Consider the following 18,084-nt stretch of genomic DNA (forward strand, 5'->3'; position numbering starts at 1 on the left):
GGTTGAGCTGGACCAGCAAAGATAGGTCTTGTTTCGTAGCCAAAAGTTTATGTAACTCTGGTTGGGACAGCTGTGGGAAAAAAAAGGTTTGTGACCGTGTCTATGAAATCCAGGCTAGAGTCGCAAAATCGAATTATGCACTGCAAAAAATTATTTAAAAAAATTTTTTTTTAGTATTTTTGTCTTGTTTTCAGCAAAAACATCTAAAACTTCCCAAATTAAGATGCTTTTTCTTGATGAGCAAAATGACCCAAGAAAATAAGTCTAGTTTTTATACCAAAAATATCAAATTTAAGTGATTTTGTGCATAAAACAAGCAAAAAATCTGCCAATGGGGTAAGCAAAATAAATCTTGAACATTTTTCTTAAACACTAAATTAAATAATTTTTTTTGACATTTTTACTGAAAACAATACAAAAATACTATGATTTGTTTTTTGAAAATCATTTTTTGAATTTTTCTTGAATTTAGTGTTCAAGAAAAATGTTTAAGATTTTTTGTTTACCCCATTGGCAGATTTTTTTGCTTGTTTTATGCACAAAATCACTCAAATTTAACATCTTTGGTCTAAAAACTAGACTTATTTTCTTGGGTTGTTTTGCTCATCAAGAAAAAGCATCTTAATTTAGATATTTTTACAGAAAACAAGACAAAAATACTAAGAATCTTTTTTTTGAAAATAATTTTTCGAATTTTTCTTGAATTTAGTGTTTAAGAAAAATGTTCAAGATTTTTTTGCTTACCCCATTTGAAGATTTTTTTGCTTGTTTTATGCACAAAATCTCTTAAATGTGATATTTTTGGTTTAAAAACTAGACTAATTTTCTTGGGTCGCTTTGCTCATCAAGAAAAAGCATCTTAATTCAAGAACCCCTAGACACTTTCACTGAAAACAAGACAAAAATACTTTTTTGCAGTGTGGCTATTTAACAAATAATAAATTACTAAATTTTCAAGAAAAAATTTTCTTAGTATTTTTGTCTTGTTTTCAGTAAAAATATAAAATAAATTCTTAAATTAAGATGCTTTTTCTTAATGAGCAAAACGTCCCAAGAAAATAAGTCTAGTTTTAGACCAAAAATATCTAATTTAAGTGATTTTGTGCATAAAACAAGCAAAAAAATCTGCCAAAAATGTTCAAGATTTTTTTTGCTTACCCTATTGGCAGATTTTTTTGCTTGTTTTATGCACAAAATCACTTAAATTTGATATTTTTGGTCTAAAAACTAGACTTATTTTCTTGGGTCGTTTTGCTCATCAAGAAAATAATCTTAATTTAAGAATTTTAAGATATTTTTACTGAAAACCAGACAAAAATACCAAGAATACTCTTGAAAATTATTTTTTTACAGTGTATAGACATGAAAAGTTTTAACAGTATCTTCCAGTATGTTTTTTAAGGCTGCTAGAAACACTGTGAATTGGAAAAAATGCTAAATAAAATTCCAGTGAGCCATGAATTAAACACATACAACCAAAATTTGCAAGCAGGCAAACAAGACACTACGCTTAACGTGGATCTCAATCGGATGACTACAATTCATTGTGTTTTTGGGTGCAGGGTAACGGATGACGCCCGGGAAAATGAGATGGACGAGAACTTAGAGCAGGTGGGAGGGATCATCGGTAACCTGCGCCACATGGCCCTGGATATGGGCAATGAGATTGACACCCAGAACCGCCAGATCGACAGGATCATGGAGAAGGTATGAACTGGAATCTACAATCCTGAATCCTGGAAAGAATTAGTGCAGTTTTCAAAATCATTTTAACCAATTGAAAGTCAGAATAAAACTGGAATATTAAAGGATTAGTCCATTTTCTTTAAAAAAAATCCAGATAATTTACTCACCACCATGTCATCCAAAATGTTGATGTCTTTCTTTGTTCAGTCGAGAAGAAATTGTGTTTTTTGTGGAAAACATTCCAGGATTTTTCTAATTTTAATGGACTTTAACACGTAACACTTAACTCAACATGTAACAGTTTAAAATTGCAGTTTCAACAGAGTTTCAAAGGACTCTAAACGATCCCAAACGAGGCATAAGGGTTTTATCTAGCAAAACGATTGCAATTTTTGACCAGAAAAATAAAAAATATGCACTTTTAAACTACAACTTCTCGTCTATCTCCGGTCCTGTGACACGCCAGTGCGACCTTACGTAATTGCATAATGCCGTGGAAAGGTCACATGTTACATATATGAAACGCACATTTGCGGACCACTTTAAACAATAAACTCACACAAAGACATTAGTTAGTATCATTCCACATACAACAACGCCAGAATGGCCCTTTTTCTCCACACTTGTAAACACTGGGGCGTAGTTTCGCATACGCCATCCGTGACCTTTCGGCGTGATTAAAAATTAGAAAAATTTTGAAAGTTTTTCCTCAAAAAACATTATTTCTTCTTGAGTGAACAAAGAAAGACATAAACATTTTGGATGACATGGTGGTAAGTAAATTATCTGGATTTTTTTTTTAAGAAAATGGACTATCCGTTTAAACAAATCTATGCCAATGAAGTTATTAACAAACCTCATTTCATCCCACCAGGCTGATTCCAACAAGACCAGGATTGATGAAGCTAACCAGAGGGCCACAAAGATGCTCGGCAGTGGCTAAGCCTCTGATCTGCCTGCTTTTACCAACCGTGCAGTTTGTAAAAAAGGCAATGCGCTTATAATGGTATTTACCTTCTAGGTTTGCACACATGCACATATCACCCGGCCCTCATTGTAAATGTCGTTCTATGTGTCGTCCGTCAGCTTTTTCAATGATTGTCCTCGTAAATGATTTCTTAAACTCTGTTACATTCTTTCCAAAGGTTGTATATAGTGCTGACTCGATGGCTTCCGCTCACTTGTGAAGTTTTTATTCTGTTTATGACCTATATACATGTATGTATGTATGTATACATATATCTGCCTGTATACGTATACATATATGTGGATATATCGATTTTTTTTTTGCTGGAAGGAAATATATACTAGGAATGCTCTACAATGCTGTCTTTCTTTTTCAGTATCTCAGTATCGTCTTTGTAAAACTGTGTCAAACCACTCTGCTACTGTCATGCTCCTTATTTTGATGTTGTCATGACAAATGAAGAATGGGATAAAAGATTACAAGTAATGCAGCAAGCACTTACAATCAACGTCTTTGGTTCATATCCCTCATCACGACCATTATCAGTTACTGTTTAGACTATGTGCAACTAGATTCTGTAGCTGTAGTAACATTGCATTCCAAGTGTTGTGAATTGTGCGTTATGCATGACAAATGGTAGATCTTAGCGTCTTATAAATAAAACCTGTTTTAAAAAGAATACAAAAAAATAAAAATCATGGCAGTAGCAAAATTGACAAAAGCATGCTCTCAGTATTAGGACACAGTGGAACGTTCCATATTACTGCAAGTTTGCAATAGTGCCACCACTATTACAGTCAATACATATATATAGATATATATATATAAACATATATATTCACGGACTGTGACCTTTTGTTGTAAAACAACGCAGTGACTTAAAGAGGTAACGCAACGAGAACGAAACACGGCGGTGTGGCGGTTCTGCAAAAATGACTTGTTTTCTAAAACGAATATGCAGTCGGGTGTAGAAATGTCCTGAAGGGTGGGGATTGGTTGTTTACTGTATCATAGGTTTTGATTGCTCTGAAAAAATAAATAATCATTTGCAATGTAAAGCAAAGGCGCATATTTCTGAGAGACCTTACTTTTATAAGAAGACTGTATCCTGTTAGTTTACTTTCCCCGTGTGGTTTGTTATTGGTAAAAAATGATAATAATCCATAACAAAAAAATAATAATTTCAAAAGTTTTTTTTGTTGCTTCTGTACCTAGAGCTATGCACACCAAATCGCTAAGATGTTGAATAGTTATTATAAGAAGTCAAATAAATACCTTACCTGAATGACACATAGGTTAAACTGTGAAATCGATGTCCCCAACGCATGTAATATTAAAACTCCCTCTGTATCCTGTCAGTCTGTGAAGTGGTTGACATTTTGTAGCTAGCTGAATTGATTAAAAGTTATAAACCCCTATTGGCTGTGGGTTTCATTATTGTCTCGAACAAAAACTCTTTCATTATTAATCCAGCACATTGTAGTTTAACTGACAGATATTTTTTTACAAAAGCAACTTACAGTATTTTTCCACACATACTGACTAACATGTAAATATATTAAGATGTTATTCATCATATACATTTTTGGCCAAAGACCCCTTGGTGATTGAAAATATGTTATATACTGCTTAATGCTTACAGTTGTGTTGTATTGCACACTGTCAGAAAAAAATTAGCCCAAGCTGTCATTTGGGCAGTACTCTTTAAAAAGAATAGTTGGTTAAACTTAAAGTAAGTTAACTGGTTGCCTTAAAATTTTGATTTCATTCAACTTATAATAGTAAATAATAGTAGACTCAAAAAAGTTTTAATATTTAATTTGAATTAACTCAAAATTTTAAGACAACTAGGTAACTTTTTTGTGCTGGGCAAAGATTAATCGTGATTAATCGCATACAAAAAAGTGATTTTTTTGCATAATATACATGTGTGTAATTATTATGTATATTTAAACACACACATACATACATTCATTTCAGAAATGTTTAATTTATATATAATTTTTATGTATTTATGTATCATATAGAATATATAAAAATATAAATAAATAAATATACACATGTAAATGTTTCTTAAATACATACATGAATGTGTGTGTATTTATATATACATAATAATTACACACAGCACACACTCATATATTATGCAAAAGATCACTTTTATTTTGTATGCGATTAATCGCGATTAATCTTTGCCCAGCAGTTTTGCCCAAAGTTTGTGAATCTGGGAGAGAAAATAACAAGGCCCTGGAAAGTTTTTGAAAATATAAACGTATAGATACAGGTCATTGAAAGTGCTTGAATCTATTTTATGCAAGACGTTTCATGGAAAAAAATCCATATTATTCCCTGTGTAATGTAGGATAATATCATAACAATTCTAGACTTTTTTTAAATTCTAGCTAAACTGTTTGCTTTAAATGGTTATATCTTCTGTATGCGAATGTTGATTCATACCAAAATGCTTTTTTACATAATTGTGTTTGACACATGAAAACGTCTCGGGTTACGTATGTAACTGTTGTTCCCTGAGAAGGGAACGAGACGCTGCGTCTCCCTTGCCATACTTCCTGTGTCCCTGTAACGCCGTCTTTGTCAATATTTCATAGAGCGATATACTTCCTGGCTCCCGAGTCACCCTGTCTTTGTCGCTTCACCATTGGTTGAATTTGATATACACATTCAGACGCACTTACCCCTGGAGGCGTCCCCAAAGTGTCACTGCAGTGATGCAGCGCGAGTTCCCTCGAAAGTGAACTGTAACAATGTATCTTAAAAGGCAACTCGATGTAACCTTGCTCTCACTTGAAATGTGTCCCCACATTTAGTCCTTAAATTTGAGGGTATTGGACCTGGAAAGTTCTTGAAAGGTCCTTGAATTTGAAGTTAACTAAGGTGTGGGAACCCTGCAATATATACTTTTGAGGTACTAATATGCACTCTTTGGTATTGGTATGTACCTCTGAGATCCTAATATGAGCACGTTTTAAGAGGGCCATTTTTTTTACAGTAATCAGTCATATAAATCTTGTTATGGTTGAATAAAATTTCACAATCACATTTGATTTTTTGCAAAGTTGAGATAAAAAAACAATAGGCAGATTCTATGTTGGTCTAATATAATATAATAATATAATCTAATATAAGAATGAACAAAGACGGTATATTCTCGGTTTAGAGGAAATTGCTTTTAGATTAGCATGTGTACACACAGCTCTCTGGTAATGCCCATGAACTGTTATTTAATGAGGATAATGAATTTGCTGCTGCAATAAAATAATCAAGAAGCATCATCCTAATTTACTTCCATTAGGCACGACCAACAACACGCTGATACTGCTGATATATAACCCAACCAGCAAAGACTTCTGTTTATAGATGATTCATAGGCCGAGCAATCGGTGCTCCTGTGAATTTGTGAAAAGTTTTGGTTAAGATATTGAACAAAGAGTTTTGGAGGCATGAAAGTAAATTTCTTTATCTTATGTTTTTTTCGATTTCTGAGTTGGGTCTGTAAGTCACCAAATCCAGCCTTATATTATTTTAATCGTTGTCTTAAACATAACACCATTTTGAAACATGTCAGCAACTCCTAGTAACTGATAGCTGGGAGTGAAAACATTTTTACACAGTGGGGTTAGTTGTCACACAGCTTTACAACTAAGCTTCCAGTATACAATGATAATGAAAAGAACAATGTAAATACTATGAATCAAAATGATAACTGTTTATATCAGGGGACATACATAACTGACAATTATTATTTTTTCTTAATTGTGCAGCCCTGTCAAAAAAAATCTATTCATATGCATCAATGCATAATACATGGTTAGATGAAGGACCATGGATGGATGGATGAATAAATGAATGAATGTGTGGATATATATCTATAGGCAGATATATAAACAATATTCACCTTTATAGACAGAATTTTATTAAACTATTTGTGTTTAAACACAATTTTCTAGCAGGTGTTACAGCAAACCCTCTGTTTGTTATAATTAACCCCATCTAAGTTGTAACGTTGCACTCCTGTCACTTTCGATGTAACTGTACAATAACTGTAGGTCCCAAAAACAAACTCTTAAGTGTTAATGAGATGTGTGTGTTGATTGTGTAATTTTTTTTATTATTAATCAAACATACATTTTTTTGTAATGATAAAGCCAACGCCAAAAAGCGTTAGGCTGTGCCCTGCTCTCCCCTAAAAAAAATTCCTTGTTGCACTTAAATGTTTAAGTTTAAACAACTTTACTTAAACAAGTCATTTTAACTTTCTCGACTAATGAGGAGTCGGTATAAGGGTCACTGACAAAAACGGTTTGGCAAGATGAGAAATTCAAAAATCTTTTTTAAAAATTGGTTTATAGTGTATTTATGTTAATTTTATGCAATAAAAAATTACATTTGCACCTTTTTTATGACAGTTAAGACTGAATGGACCTGAAAATGTCAAATGGTGTAACCACCAATTGCGCCAAAGAATACGAAATATTAAATCTTTTATCCACCTTGATGGCATGTAAGCGTAATCATCAAAAATAAAAATAAAAACATTTTAAAATATTGTTTTATTAGTTATTTCTAAATGTAAATTTTGATGCATTTTTGTAATATTTGTCCTGATATATGCTGAAAACAGCTCTGTTTTCTAAATAATTTTTAATCTTTGACAAATGATATGGAAAAATGTATGTTTAAAAATCATATTACACTAAACTCGATGATTATATTTTATTCCACATTTTTTATGAATATATTACTATTCAAAAATACTAATTGCACCAATTGACACAGACCGGTTACACCACATTGACATTTTTGCAATTATCCCCCAAATATACTGTCAAAATGAAATAAAACCAGAAATTTTTGACTTGGCCCTCAAAAAAAGAATGTAAATGAATTTTTAACCCTTTTACGTTTAATTGAACCATGCGGACACAAAATAATTAATGTCATGTCATTGACCCATGAATAAAAAAATAAGCTGAATGGGCTTAAGTTATTAAACTTTATTTTTATAATTTATAGCAACTAAAAAATTTATTTTTTGATCTATTTGCTAAGATGTGTATTAGAAGCAAGGCTAAAATATGCTGAATTACAGTTCATCAAGATTCATTTTACGCAAGAGAGAATACCAAAATATGTCGAACATTAGACAATATAAGCATCCATATAAAATAGCCGGATCCAAGGTAATGTTTTCAATTAATGTTTTATCAAACAGTCATTATTATACAAAGTGTAATAAACAAGTGGAAAACAGGAAGCAAGCTAATGTCTCTCGGATCGTGCATATTGCGGTAAGTGAGACATCTAAAAAAGGTGTTGCAATATCAGGCAACATTGAATCACATTAAAAATTCATTACCATAAAACTATCCACACTGCAGGCAAATATCTGGACAACCTGATGTTTACACATCATTTTTAAGGTGTACCCATCTCACAAGATAAAACCTAACTTTCCCCCAAGTTGGGACTAGTGGATTATGAACAAGAGTTTAATGTTTCATGCGCGATCCATCTAAATAATGTATTCATACAAAACTCTGGACAGCTGCTGCGTTTGCCTGTGTGTATGTAAACAGATCAGCGTCTGTTATCGCCCTATAGGTGATAATGCATGCTGGTTATGTTGGCAGAGATAGGTGCAGACAAACAAGTCAGACAGAGAACAGCAGCTTTCTTTGAAAATCAGCCCTTCGAGCTATTAACATGGAGAAGCGCTTTGAGCTCTCCTAAGGAAGAACAAAAGCAATTTGTGTGAAGAGGTCGGCCGATGAATGAGGTGTTGTCGTGTGCTTTCTGCTGACCCTGAGGTAATTAAAGACGCTGGAGATTTACGACAAACATGCACCACACTGGGATGCTCTCTGCAAACCTAAATATGCTTTTGGTCCATCTATGATTCATTCTCACTCAATTCCACATTCATAAGACACTTCAGCCCCCTGGCCTCTCATTCACAGTCTCAATTTCATTTCTACTTTCCTCCCCCTCCTTCAGTCGATGCTGCAGAGATCCAGCGCTCTTCCCCCCGCCCTAGCCCGCTATCACAGAGTCAGCAAAAGCCAAAGCACTATGCCTGGCGTTTACACCTTAACAAGGCTTTTATGTGTGACTGTGTCAACATCTGTGATGCGTACCTAGGCAAGCCGAAAAGACAGAAACAGTCCTGGCTCTTCGAGATTATACACGGGCGTTTAATGGAATTCGTCAGACTACAGTTTTTGATTCGGGAGGGGCGGAGAAGCCTGGACTGAGATGGTGTCTTATGTAAGGCTTTGCAGTACTCACAGGCGTTCTGAAACATGGCAAGAGATGTAATGTTTCTCAAGAGGACTCGAGAGGAGGAAGAGACTGCAGGTTTTGGGAAAGTGAGGTGTACTGGACTACAGCCTCGGTGGACCAAGAGACTGGAAACCAGTACCAGTGAGGATAGAGGGATAAAAAGATGACTGAAAAATGCACTGTGGATGAGAATGAGAATGTAAATATGAGAGAGAGAGAGAAGGGAGGAGGTACAGGAAGGGTGGGGTTCAGATCTACAGATGCCACTGGGTTCTCTCTCGCTTTTGTTCACAGCATGCATCTCTATGTCACTGTTTGAGACTTACTAAGTAAAAGCATTGATGCTTTAGGTTTTTTATTTAACAGTTCATGCAAAAGAATCAAAATAAGAAAGACTGTCCTGCATGGTACAGTAAGAATTATTTTTCATAGTACAAATTTAACTGTTATCTTATAATGCTAGATAGCTGTATATCTATAAATACATTGGCCCTAATAGGTTTAATGTAGCTGAACAAATTTAAAGTATGAGTAGCTTGTAGTGCTGCAAGGTCTGTGTTTTCGCTCTTTACTTAAATTAAAACAATCTCTGTCCAAGCATCGCTTTGTGTCCTTTGAGACCGTGTGAAAGCAGGGCGTGTTGCGATGAAGCCAGGCTGAGTCATACTATCTCACGGCTGCCAGGCTGCTTCAACCTTGGCCTGCCATGTCCACCCCTCCACCATCTTTTCTCATCCATCGTGACCTCCGGCCACCTCTCTTCCTTTCCTTTAAAGGAAATGTCTTTTCTAATCACCCCAAACAATGTCTACCCCTCTCACACTGAATGACCTTTCCTGTCATGTCTGCTTACATAAATATTTGGCAGATTTAGAATTGGACTATAAGAGGAAACTGCGACCCCTAGTGGCAGATGTGCAGCACTGTTTGGAATCTTTACAGTGCATTCAAGGTTACAGTGCATTTATTCAGTATAATGTTTTATGAATTGATAAATGAAAACCATCTGGATCTATTTAAATTTTGCTTATAGATAAAATAGATTGCAATTACAAGTAATAATAGCTATGAAAGAACCCAGGTGGTCTAATTTCACAAAAGATTTATAAATACTTCAACTAATGGGGTTCAGTGGATCACAAACTATAAATAGGCCTATGATACACAACAACAAATAATGCTCAAATCAACACACTTCTGCTTAATTTGAGATCAGCAAAACCCATACAGACAAAGAAAAAATAATTTATCTGGCCAAAAATATGCTTTTAATATATGCTTAAAAGCTTAATTAAACATATTATTGAATTTTAAAATATATTTCATTTGAACCTTCATATATCAACATATACTGTATTTCAAAATGTGTTTCAGGGGCAAATACATTTCTAATTTTACAACCCATACGGCAATAAAAACCTATTTTACCTGGCCAAAATCTAAAAGTCTGTATAAAATAAACAATTTTATAAAGTATATTTTTGCATAGAAAATATTTAATTGTAACCTTTTCAAACCTGTTATAAACAAGTTTTTTCCAATGCGACAGGAATATAAATGCTTTAAAATATATTTATTTTTAAAATATAAAACAAATATAGTGAAAAATTATAAAAAATAATAAACAAAATATAGTGGTAAAAATACATTTTTACAAAAAATGTTTCAAAATATATTTTGGCCATTTTTTTGTATATTCTGAAAAATATTTACAATTATTAGAAAATATTTTTTTAATATGGGAACTACTAGATAAACTCTTTATAAATTTATAAAATGCAGTTGTCTACACTGTGAACTTTATTCCATGTTTATTCAGACAGTCAATTAAGGTGGTTCTTGCGAATGCCTATCCTGGAGTGTACACACCACCCGTGTGAATACCAACCGCAGAATAAAAAGTGAGACTGGACTTCTTTAATCAGGACAAACTAAATTTAGTATTCTGCCCCTCCACTTGTATATTTAACGCTCCATTTAACACATTTAAATCTAACTCTGATTCATTTGGTATTTTGCTGCATAAACCTGAGATCAGTATTCAATGTTACCTACTACATAAAGGCATTCTATACCATTAAATATAAAGTATATTCTGTATATAACCTAGACTCACTTTTTAGGGAGATGGTTTGGCTCATTCAGGAGTGTAATAGCTGCCTCCACCATGGTTATTGGTGTGCCGTTATATCCAGGTTCTGCAAAAAAGCCAAAAGTGATTGAACATACGAGTTGGCTGATGCTATAGTACAACAGAGCCAAAACCACTGGAGAGCAGGACATTACCTGGACCTGTTGTGCTGATCGTAGCATTTGGTTTGCCCTGAGAGGGGTCCTTCGCCAATGAACCTCAGGCAGAAAGACGTTTCATTCATCTCATATATGACAGAAAGACAAAAAGTCACTTCTACAAAATGTATACGGTAGGTGTCAGCACCTAGTTTTATAAATTACAAAGTAGTTGTTTTCATGCCTGTGCCTTTGATGGTCCAGTCTTGGTAAAAAATTCTTAGACAATGTAACAAATCTTTTACAGGAAACCTTATGAACGGTAGTGTATACCCGAGTAAGCAATCCTCTGCCAAGGCTTAATTTGACCATCAGGGTTCCCACACCTTAGTTAACTTCAAATTCAAGGACCTTTTAAGGACTTTCCAGGTCCAATACCCTCAAATTCAAGGACTAAATGTGGGGACACATTTCTGGTGAGAGCAAGGTTACATCGTGTTACCTTTTAAGATACATTGTTACAGCTGCCTTTCGAGGGAACTCGCGCTGCATCACTGCTGTGACACTTTGGGGACGCCTCCAGGGGTAAGTGCGTCTGAATATGTATATCAAATTCAACCAATAATGAGGCTTAACGACAAAAGACAGGGTGACGCGGGAGCCAGGAAGTATATCGCTATCTGAAATATTGCAAAAGACGGCGTTACAGGGACGCAGGAAGTATGGCAAGGGAGACGCAGCGTCTCGTTCCCTTCACAGGGAACAACACATACGTAAACCGAGATGTTTTCATGTGTCAAACACAACTAAGCAAAAAGCATTTTGGTATGAATCAACATTTGCATACAGATGATTAAAGCATTTAAAGCGAACAGTTTAGCATGTGTGCTTAAAAAGTCTAGAATTTTTATTATATTATCCTACACTACACAGGGAATAATATTATTTTTTTCCCAGAAAACTTCTTGCATAAAATAGATTCAAGCACCTTCATTGACCTGTACCTATGCATGTATATTTGCAAAAACTTTCCAGGGCCTTGAATTCCCCAATGATTCACAAACTTTCAAGGATTTCAAGGACCCGTGGGAACCCTGACCATGAACCAGAAAACCACACCCGCAAAGAGGGTCTTCACTACGGAGAAGATACCACCAATACCTTGAGAACAAGACCATAAGGAAAAACAATTATAGACTATATTCAATCTTGCCACTGGAATACTATACATGTTTTTAAGACATTGAATTACACACATTTCTAAATGCTGAATGACTAATGTGGATTTTAAGTCCACAGAAAATTGCTGGTCGAATGGTATGTAATCTAATTAATATTCATGAGCCAAGTTCATATTTTATAGTCTTTATGAATCATTCATGAGCTGCTGCAAATAATACGCTTTGTCTCTTTATACTCAATCACAGCAGGCGGAAATAAGATGACATTCTGACAGAGAACTCACAGGATAGTGTTTATGTTGCTCATGAAGGTAACGCTGAGTCCTCCGCACCACAGAGGGATCAGAGCCCATAAAGGGAATGGCATACTGCTCCATCTCCTTACTGAAGAAAAGTGCTCCTCTGAGGGACACCAGAATAGCAGACAAATTAACATTCATAAAAATTACCATCCTGTGAACCATTCTGCATCTTTCCTTTGAGAGTCTACAGCTATATAAAGATCTTCCATCACTATGAATGGATAAACAGTATTAATAGAATAAAATACTAGATAGATAAATACCTCTTTTTAACTCATAAGAGTTTATGCCCAAACTTCTTCTTCATTCTTTTGAGATTGGCAAAGCCAAAGATGGCCGACCTCCACATTGCATCATGGCCACATCCGCCCTGGTTAAGAAGACAAGACATCACTTTTTATCTGAGTACGTGTGATGGGACTGTGGCAAACCACCTGCTATAACTCTTCATAACTGGTATAAGCAGCAGGAAATATGATAAGATTTGATAAAGTGCTTATTAAATACTACCTAATATCAGCCATCATTCTCTTTCCATAATAGCTGTCTGCTCGTATCTAAATTTAATAATAGAGTGTGGATCTCCCTGATGATAATCCTGAACTCCCTGTAAAATAACTATTAATATTAATAGCTTAAAATTCAAAGTGAAAGTAAAGACATCCCAAACTACAAGCTATTCTATTGCACAATCAAGTTTCTCATTAACATGAAATCCTACAATTCAGTTTGTTCTATTGGGATATGATGACACTGTTAAAGGGGACATATCATGAAAATTTGACTTTTTCCTTTAAGTGCTATAATTTGCTCCCCAGTGCTTCTATCAACCTAGAAAATGTGAAAAAGAAGAAACCAAGTAACTTAGTTTTGGTAAACCATCTCTCTGCAAGCATGTGAAAAAACAGGAAATTGGAATTTGGCTTCCCTTTGATGTCACAAAGGAATCTTATTATAATAACACCACATTAATCTGCAGCTATCCAACTTTGGCACTCCCATTTAGTGCAGAGAGAAAGAGAGAAATTATTGACAGCACAATTGAGTTTCAATTTCAACAAACCACCTTCGATGTTTGCATTTTACGTGTTCTTCAACGTGATGCCCAGCTGATGCCTGACCAACGACCACCGGCATATATATCCCAAGGGTTTTTCCCTCCTAGGACTTTTTTTACTTCCCCGGCTAAAAAGTTCGGGGGGTTTTTCTCCTAGGGGGTTTTTCAACCTGGGGAGGCAGCCTTCTTAGGCTTAACTTCTATACGTTACATTAGTAATACATTCGCTTTAATGTTGATTTATAGCCGCAGCCAATTTAGCTGCTTGTGCTATCATGTATTATGTTGTGCTATCTGTCGATTTTCTGTGCTTTTCACTGCTTCTATTAATGTAAAGCTGCTTTGATACAAGTACCAAATTGTGAAAAGCGCTATATAAATAAAATTGAATTGAATTTTATCAGCTCTTTGCATTTAAAAGGACACACCCAAAACGGCACATTTTTGCCCACACCAACAAAGTGGCAATTTGAACATGCTATAATAAATGAACTATATGGTATTTTGAGCTAAAACCTCACATATATAATCTGGGGACATCAAAGATTTATTTCACATCTTAAAAAAGTGAAATGTCCCCTTTAACATTATTCATGAGTAGCTGCAATGTTGATTTCTCCAAAAAATAACATAAGCATTTCTTTATCTCTGCCGAACTCTCCAAGGTGAACGCTCAAAACTCACTTTTCAACCAAAGTCAATCAAAAATCCTACAAAGTATAAAGTATGGATCTCCAAGTTTGACAAGGAGTTCAAAGCAGCACTCACTTAAGGTCCTGTGCTTACAGTTAAAAAGCTCTTCAGAATGGTGAACGTTCCTGTAAAAGCAAGACAAAGAAGCTGTCAGGCATCTGCTGCTCGGCAGGCGAGATTTAACCGCAGCGGCACTTCAAAGGCAAACCACACACACAATACAACAAGTCTTTGCTTATTTCACTCCCGCTAATTGGGATGAGATAAAAAACCTGCCTACAACAAGGGCCATGTGAAGCAAAGGTCAAAGGGTATGCACAGTGCATATATCATACTAATGTATGCTTTATCAATAAGCTCAGTCGGTAGAGCAGTGCGTTACCAGTGCTAAGATTGTGGGTTCGATTCCCAGGAAACACACATAATTGTATGAAATGTATACAATGAAACCATTAAAAGTTGTGGCAGTAAAAACGGTCTCAGAATATCAACATGAAACATGCTTTCAAAAAGTGACCCACCTTTGAACTGACCCTGTGTATAGAGAATGCCCAAATCTGCTGGTATTGATATACACACCATTCTCCTGCGCTTTAGAGTGATAGCTCTACACAGATTGTGTGGGGTGTGTGAAACAAAACGTGGTGATAAAAAACTTACATAACTACCTGTGGCTCTCCACATATGTCAATGCAATGGGCGCCATTTTCTATGCAGGCCTTCACCACAGGTTCCCCATAGAATCTATACTGTTAAGAGAAAATGTGACAACTATCTTAACTAAACTGCAAAAAATGTTTTTCAAGAAAAAAATTCTTAGGTTTTTTGTCTTGTTTTCAGTAAAATATCTAAAAAGAAATTAAATTAAGATGCTTTTTCTCGACGAGCAAAACGACCCAAGAAAACAAGTCTAGCCCCTAGACCCAAAAATCAAATGCAAGTGATTTTGTGCATAAAACAAGCAGAAAAATCTGCCAATGGGGTAAGCAAAAAAATCTTGAACATTTTTCTTAAACACTAAATTCAAGAAAAATTTGCTTACCCCATTGGCAGATTTTTTGCTTTTATGCACAAAACCACCTTAATTTGATATTTTTGGTCTAAAAACTAGACTTATTTTCTTGGGTCATTTTGCTCATCAAGAAAAAGCATCTCAATTTAAGAATTTTTAGATATCTTTACTGAAAATAAGACAAAAAAAATTAAGAATTTTTTTTCTTGAAAATCATTTTTTGCAGTGTATAACACTTGATAGTCAAAGGTGCACTCGCAATAACACAACTCCATTTAACATGGTTATTGTTCTTCTTGAGCTATCATGGGGATCTATGTGGTGCAGGACAGGTGTGTAAATGGCCCTCTTCCTGTGCTTTTCAACAATAGTCTTTGTGGACTTACGGGTCCCACGCAGTTGAGCACAATAAAACCTTGTTTGCACACGATGGCAAATGACTCTGGCTTGGCTGCATCTGCTACAATAACCTCCACACATTTCAGCTCTGGTTTACCTGCAGACATATACATACATGATAGATGATCAAGGATCTTTGCAAACAGCATTTTGTTAGATTTACAATTTGGAAATCACCAGAATTGTATAAACAATCAACTGTAATAGTAATAAAAGACAGATGCATAAAACAATACACGTTAAAGTTAACAGCTATTTCTTTGCTAAATTACACAAACATGACATCAGTCTATTGTTTAATCAGTACTGATTATTCATCCATACATTGACGTAGACATTCAATATGCACTTCTCGTGGATAAAATTAAAATGTCAAACTGATTTTTGTTATTAATCACAATATTTGCATACATATGGATTATTTATGTAGCATAGGGTCTAAACTAAATGTTTACCAATGTATCATATGTCGCTTTGGATAAATGCGTCAATAATCCTTTAATCTACAATATTTTGCAGTCTTTCAAAATCCTTGGTTATCCATACAGGAAATTCCAGATTGTGATAGGATTTCCCAAACATTATGCCCTTTAATCAACAATATTCACAAACCATATAATCCCATTAGATAATCTCTAAACTCATCATGTTCTGACTGACCATGTAATTGCTTGTGCTGTCATGGCTAGGCAAATACAAACGATCTGTTAAGAAAACATATCTGCATTGTTTTTCTTTGCAATTTTATACAAAAAGTTGATGGTACATTGGTACAGCACATAGGTATCAGATGTTAGTACCATTGTACATTAGAATTTGTTGTAATAATATCGTAATTATATAAGTGCTTAAAAGAAAAACATACTATCCCTAATGAAAAAAATTGTAGTATACTCTACTGTAGTATTTACTATAGTAACATAGGAATTAAAATTCATATACTGTTTTTAACCTTACCACTAATATTACAGAACCTAAGTGTAGGTTAATGACTATTTAAAAATAATGTAATACACAATCTATATTATTGCTACATTATTCTACAATATACTACAGTTCTGTAGTAAATACAAATGCATGCTACAGTATTTTCAGGATGATATTATGTCCAAAACATTGTAAAACTCAAAGATCATGTTAAAATAATGTAAATAACACATATTGTGTATTTTAATGAAACTTCTTGAAAAAAACACGCTCATTGTTACATCCATTGTAATGTAACATTGAACCTGTTCACGTTTATCACATAGACAGAGTATCGGCAACTTAAATAAGTAATTTCTCCAGAATTCGTGGTTCCGTCCAGCTACAGCCCAGTGCAACAACCCGGTGTAGCAGCCGATCCTGTTCCCCTCGGAATGTGTCTGTTCCCCTTCTCGCGTTGTGTGCACCCAGCTGTTTTTTCTTAGTATTTATTTTATAATTGTTTTAAATGTTGTGAGCTGTATTAGTTTTTGCAAACTCTCTACATATGCTATACCATACTAAAAATTAAAATAAATAAAAAAACACCCAGCTATTAGGTGCTTGCGCATGCGCAGTCGGCAGAAACGCTTTATCGACTGCAGGGGGGAACAAAATCAGCTGCTACGACCTTCTGGACCTTCGGTACACGTCCGCGCAAGCTCATCCACTACAAACTGACCGGTAAATCCGGTCGCTCCGAACACTATTAACGTTATATGATGCGGTCTTCTGCTGGACATAATAAGCGTCGACATTATGTTTTTTCGACTTTACGCGCTGCGCAGACCGATCGGCGTATGACACCTAATTACCGCGAGATCGATTACAGCTCATAAATCGATCGGTCTGCACAACGTCACAGGAAGTCTGTGAAGTGGCAGTTGAGGTCAGAGAGAGCAGCCACCTCTGCTGTGCTCGGTATGAAGTTTAGTTTGAACGAAAACCACGATGCACCACGTTTAATAAGTCAAACTGTTCTTCAGATATTTTATAAAGGAAAAGTGGTGAGACTTAATATTTTCCTATTAAGGACTATGTGAGTGAAAATTTGAGGTACTGTCATACATTAAAAAAGAAACAGAGCGACATCTTGTGGTAAAAAGGCGATATTACGTATTAATGAGGGAGAGGGAGAGAGAAAGAGAGAGAGAGAGAGAGAGAGAGAGAGAGAGAGAGAGAGAAGCGTAAACATTAACAAGTAACTACTAAAAATACTAAAGCGGGTTTTTTTTCATGTGAGCTACCTCAGAGTTTGTCAGATAAAATTTTGGAGCGTTTTATTGCTCAGA

The 18,084-nt window shown here is 35.0% G+C and overlaps 2 protein-coding genes across 3 annotated transcripts in view; one reads left to right on the top strand and one right to left on the bottom strand.

Annotated features, from left to right (window-relative positions):
• snap25a (synaptosome associated protein 25a) overlaps positions 1-4,071 on the top strand; it is a 34,576-nt gene extending 30,505 nt beyond the window's left edge. For both annotated transcript variants that reach the window (XM_055186769.2, XM_055186768.2), the window contains exons 7-8: positions 1,563-1,707; positions 2,561-4,071. In XM_055186769.2, the coding sequence (XP_055042744.1) occupies positions 1,563-1,707; positions 2,561-2,629 (214 nt within the window). In that variant the 3' untranslated portion in view covers positions 2,630-4,071. The remainder of the gene's footprint in view (positions 1-1,562; positions 1,708-2,560) is intronic.
• Positions 4,072-10,739: 6,668 nt separating this feature from the next.
• On the bottom strand, positions 10,740-17,698 carry sccpdhb (saccharopine dehydrogenase b). The gene is given in 13 exon segments (XM_073855381.1): positions 10,740-10,831; positions 11,074-11,151; positions 11,240-11,302; positions 11,488-11,557; positions 12,288-12,343; positions 12,608-12,765; positions 12,929-13,035; positions 14,491-14,540; positions 14,937-14,986; positions 14,988-15,020; positions 15,076-15,164; positions 15,814-16,001; positions 17,433-17,698. Coding segments are annotated over 13 exon segments (1,152 nt in total). The 5' UTR covers positions 17,551-17,698.
• Positions 17,699-18,084: the final 386 nt, after the last annotated feature.

This window comes from Misgurnus anguillicaudatus, chromosome 18, assembly GCF_027580225.2.
Source record: "Misgurnus anguillicaudatus chromosome 18, ASM2758022v2, whole genome shotgun sequence".
NCBI classification, from domain to species: Eukaryota; Metazoa; Chordata; class Actinopteri; order Cypriniformes; family Cobitidae; genus Misgurnus; species Misgurnus anguillicaudatus.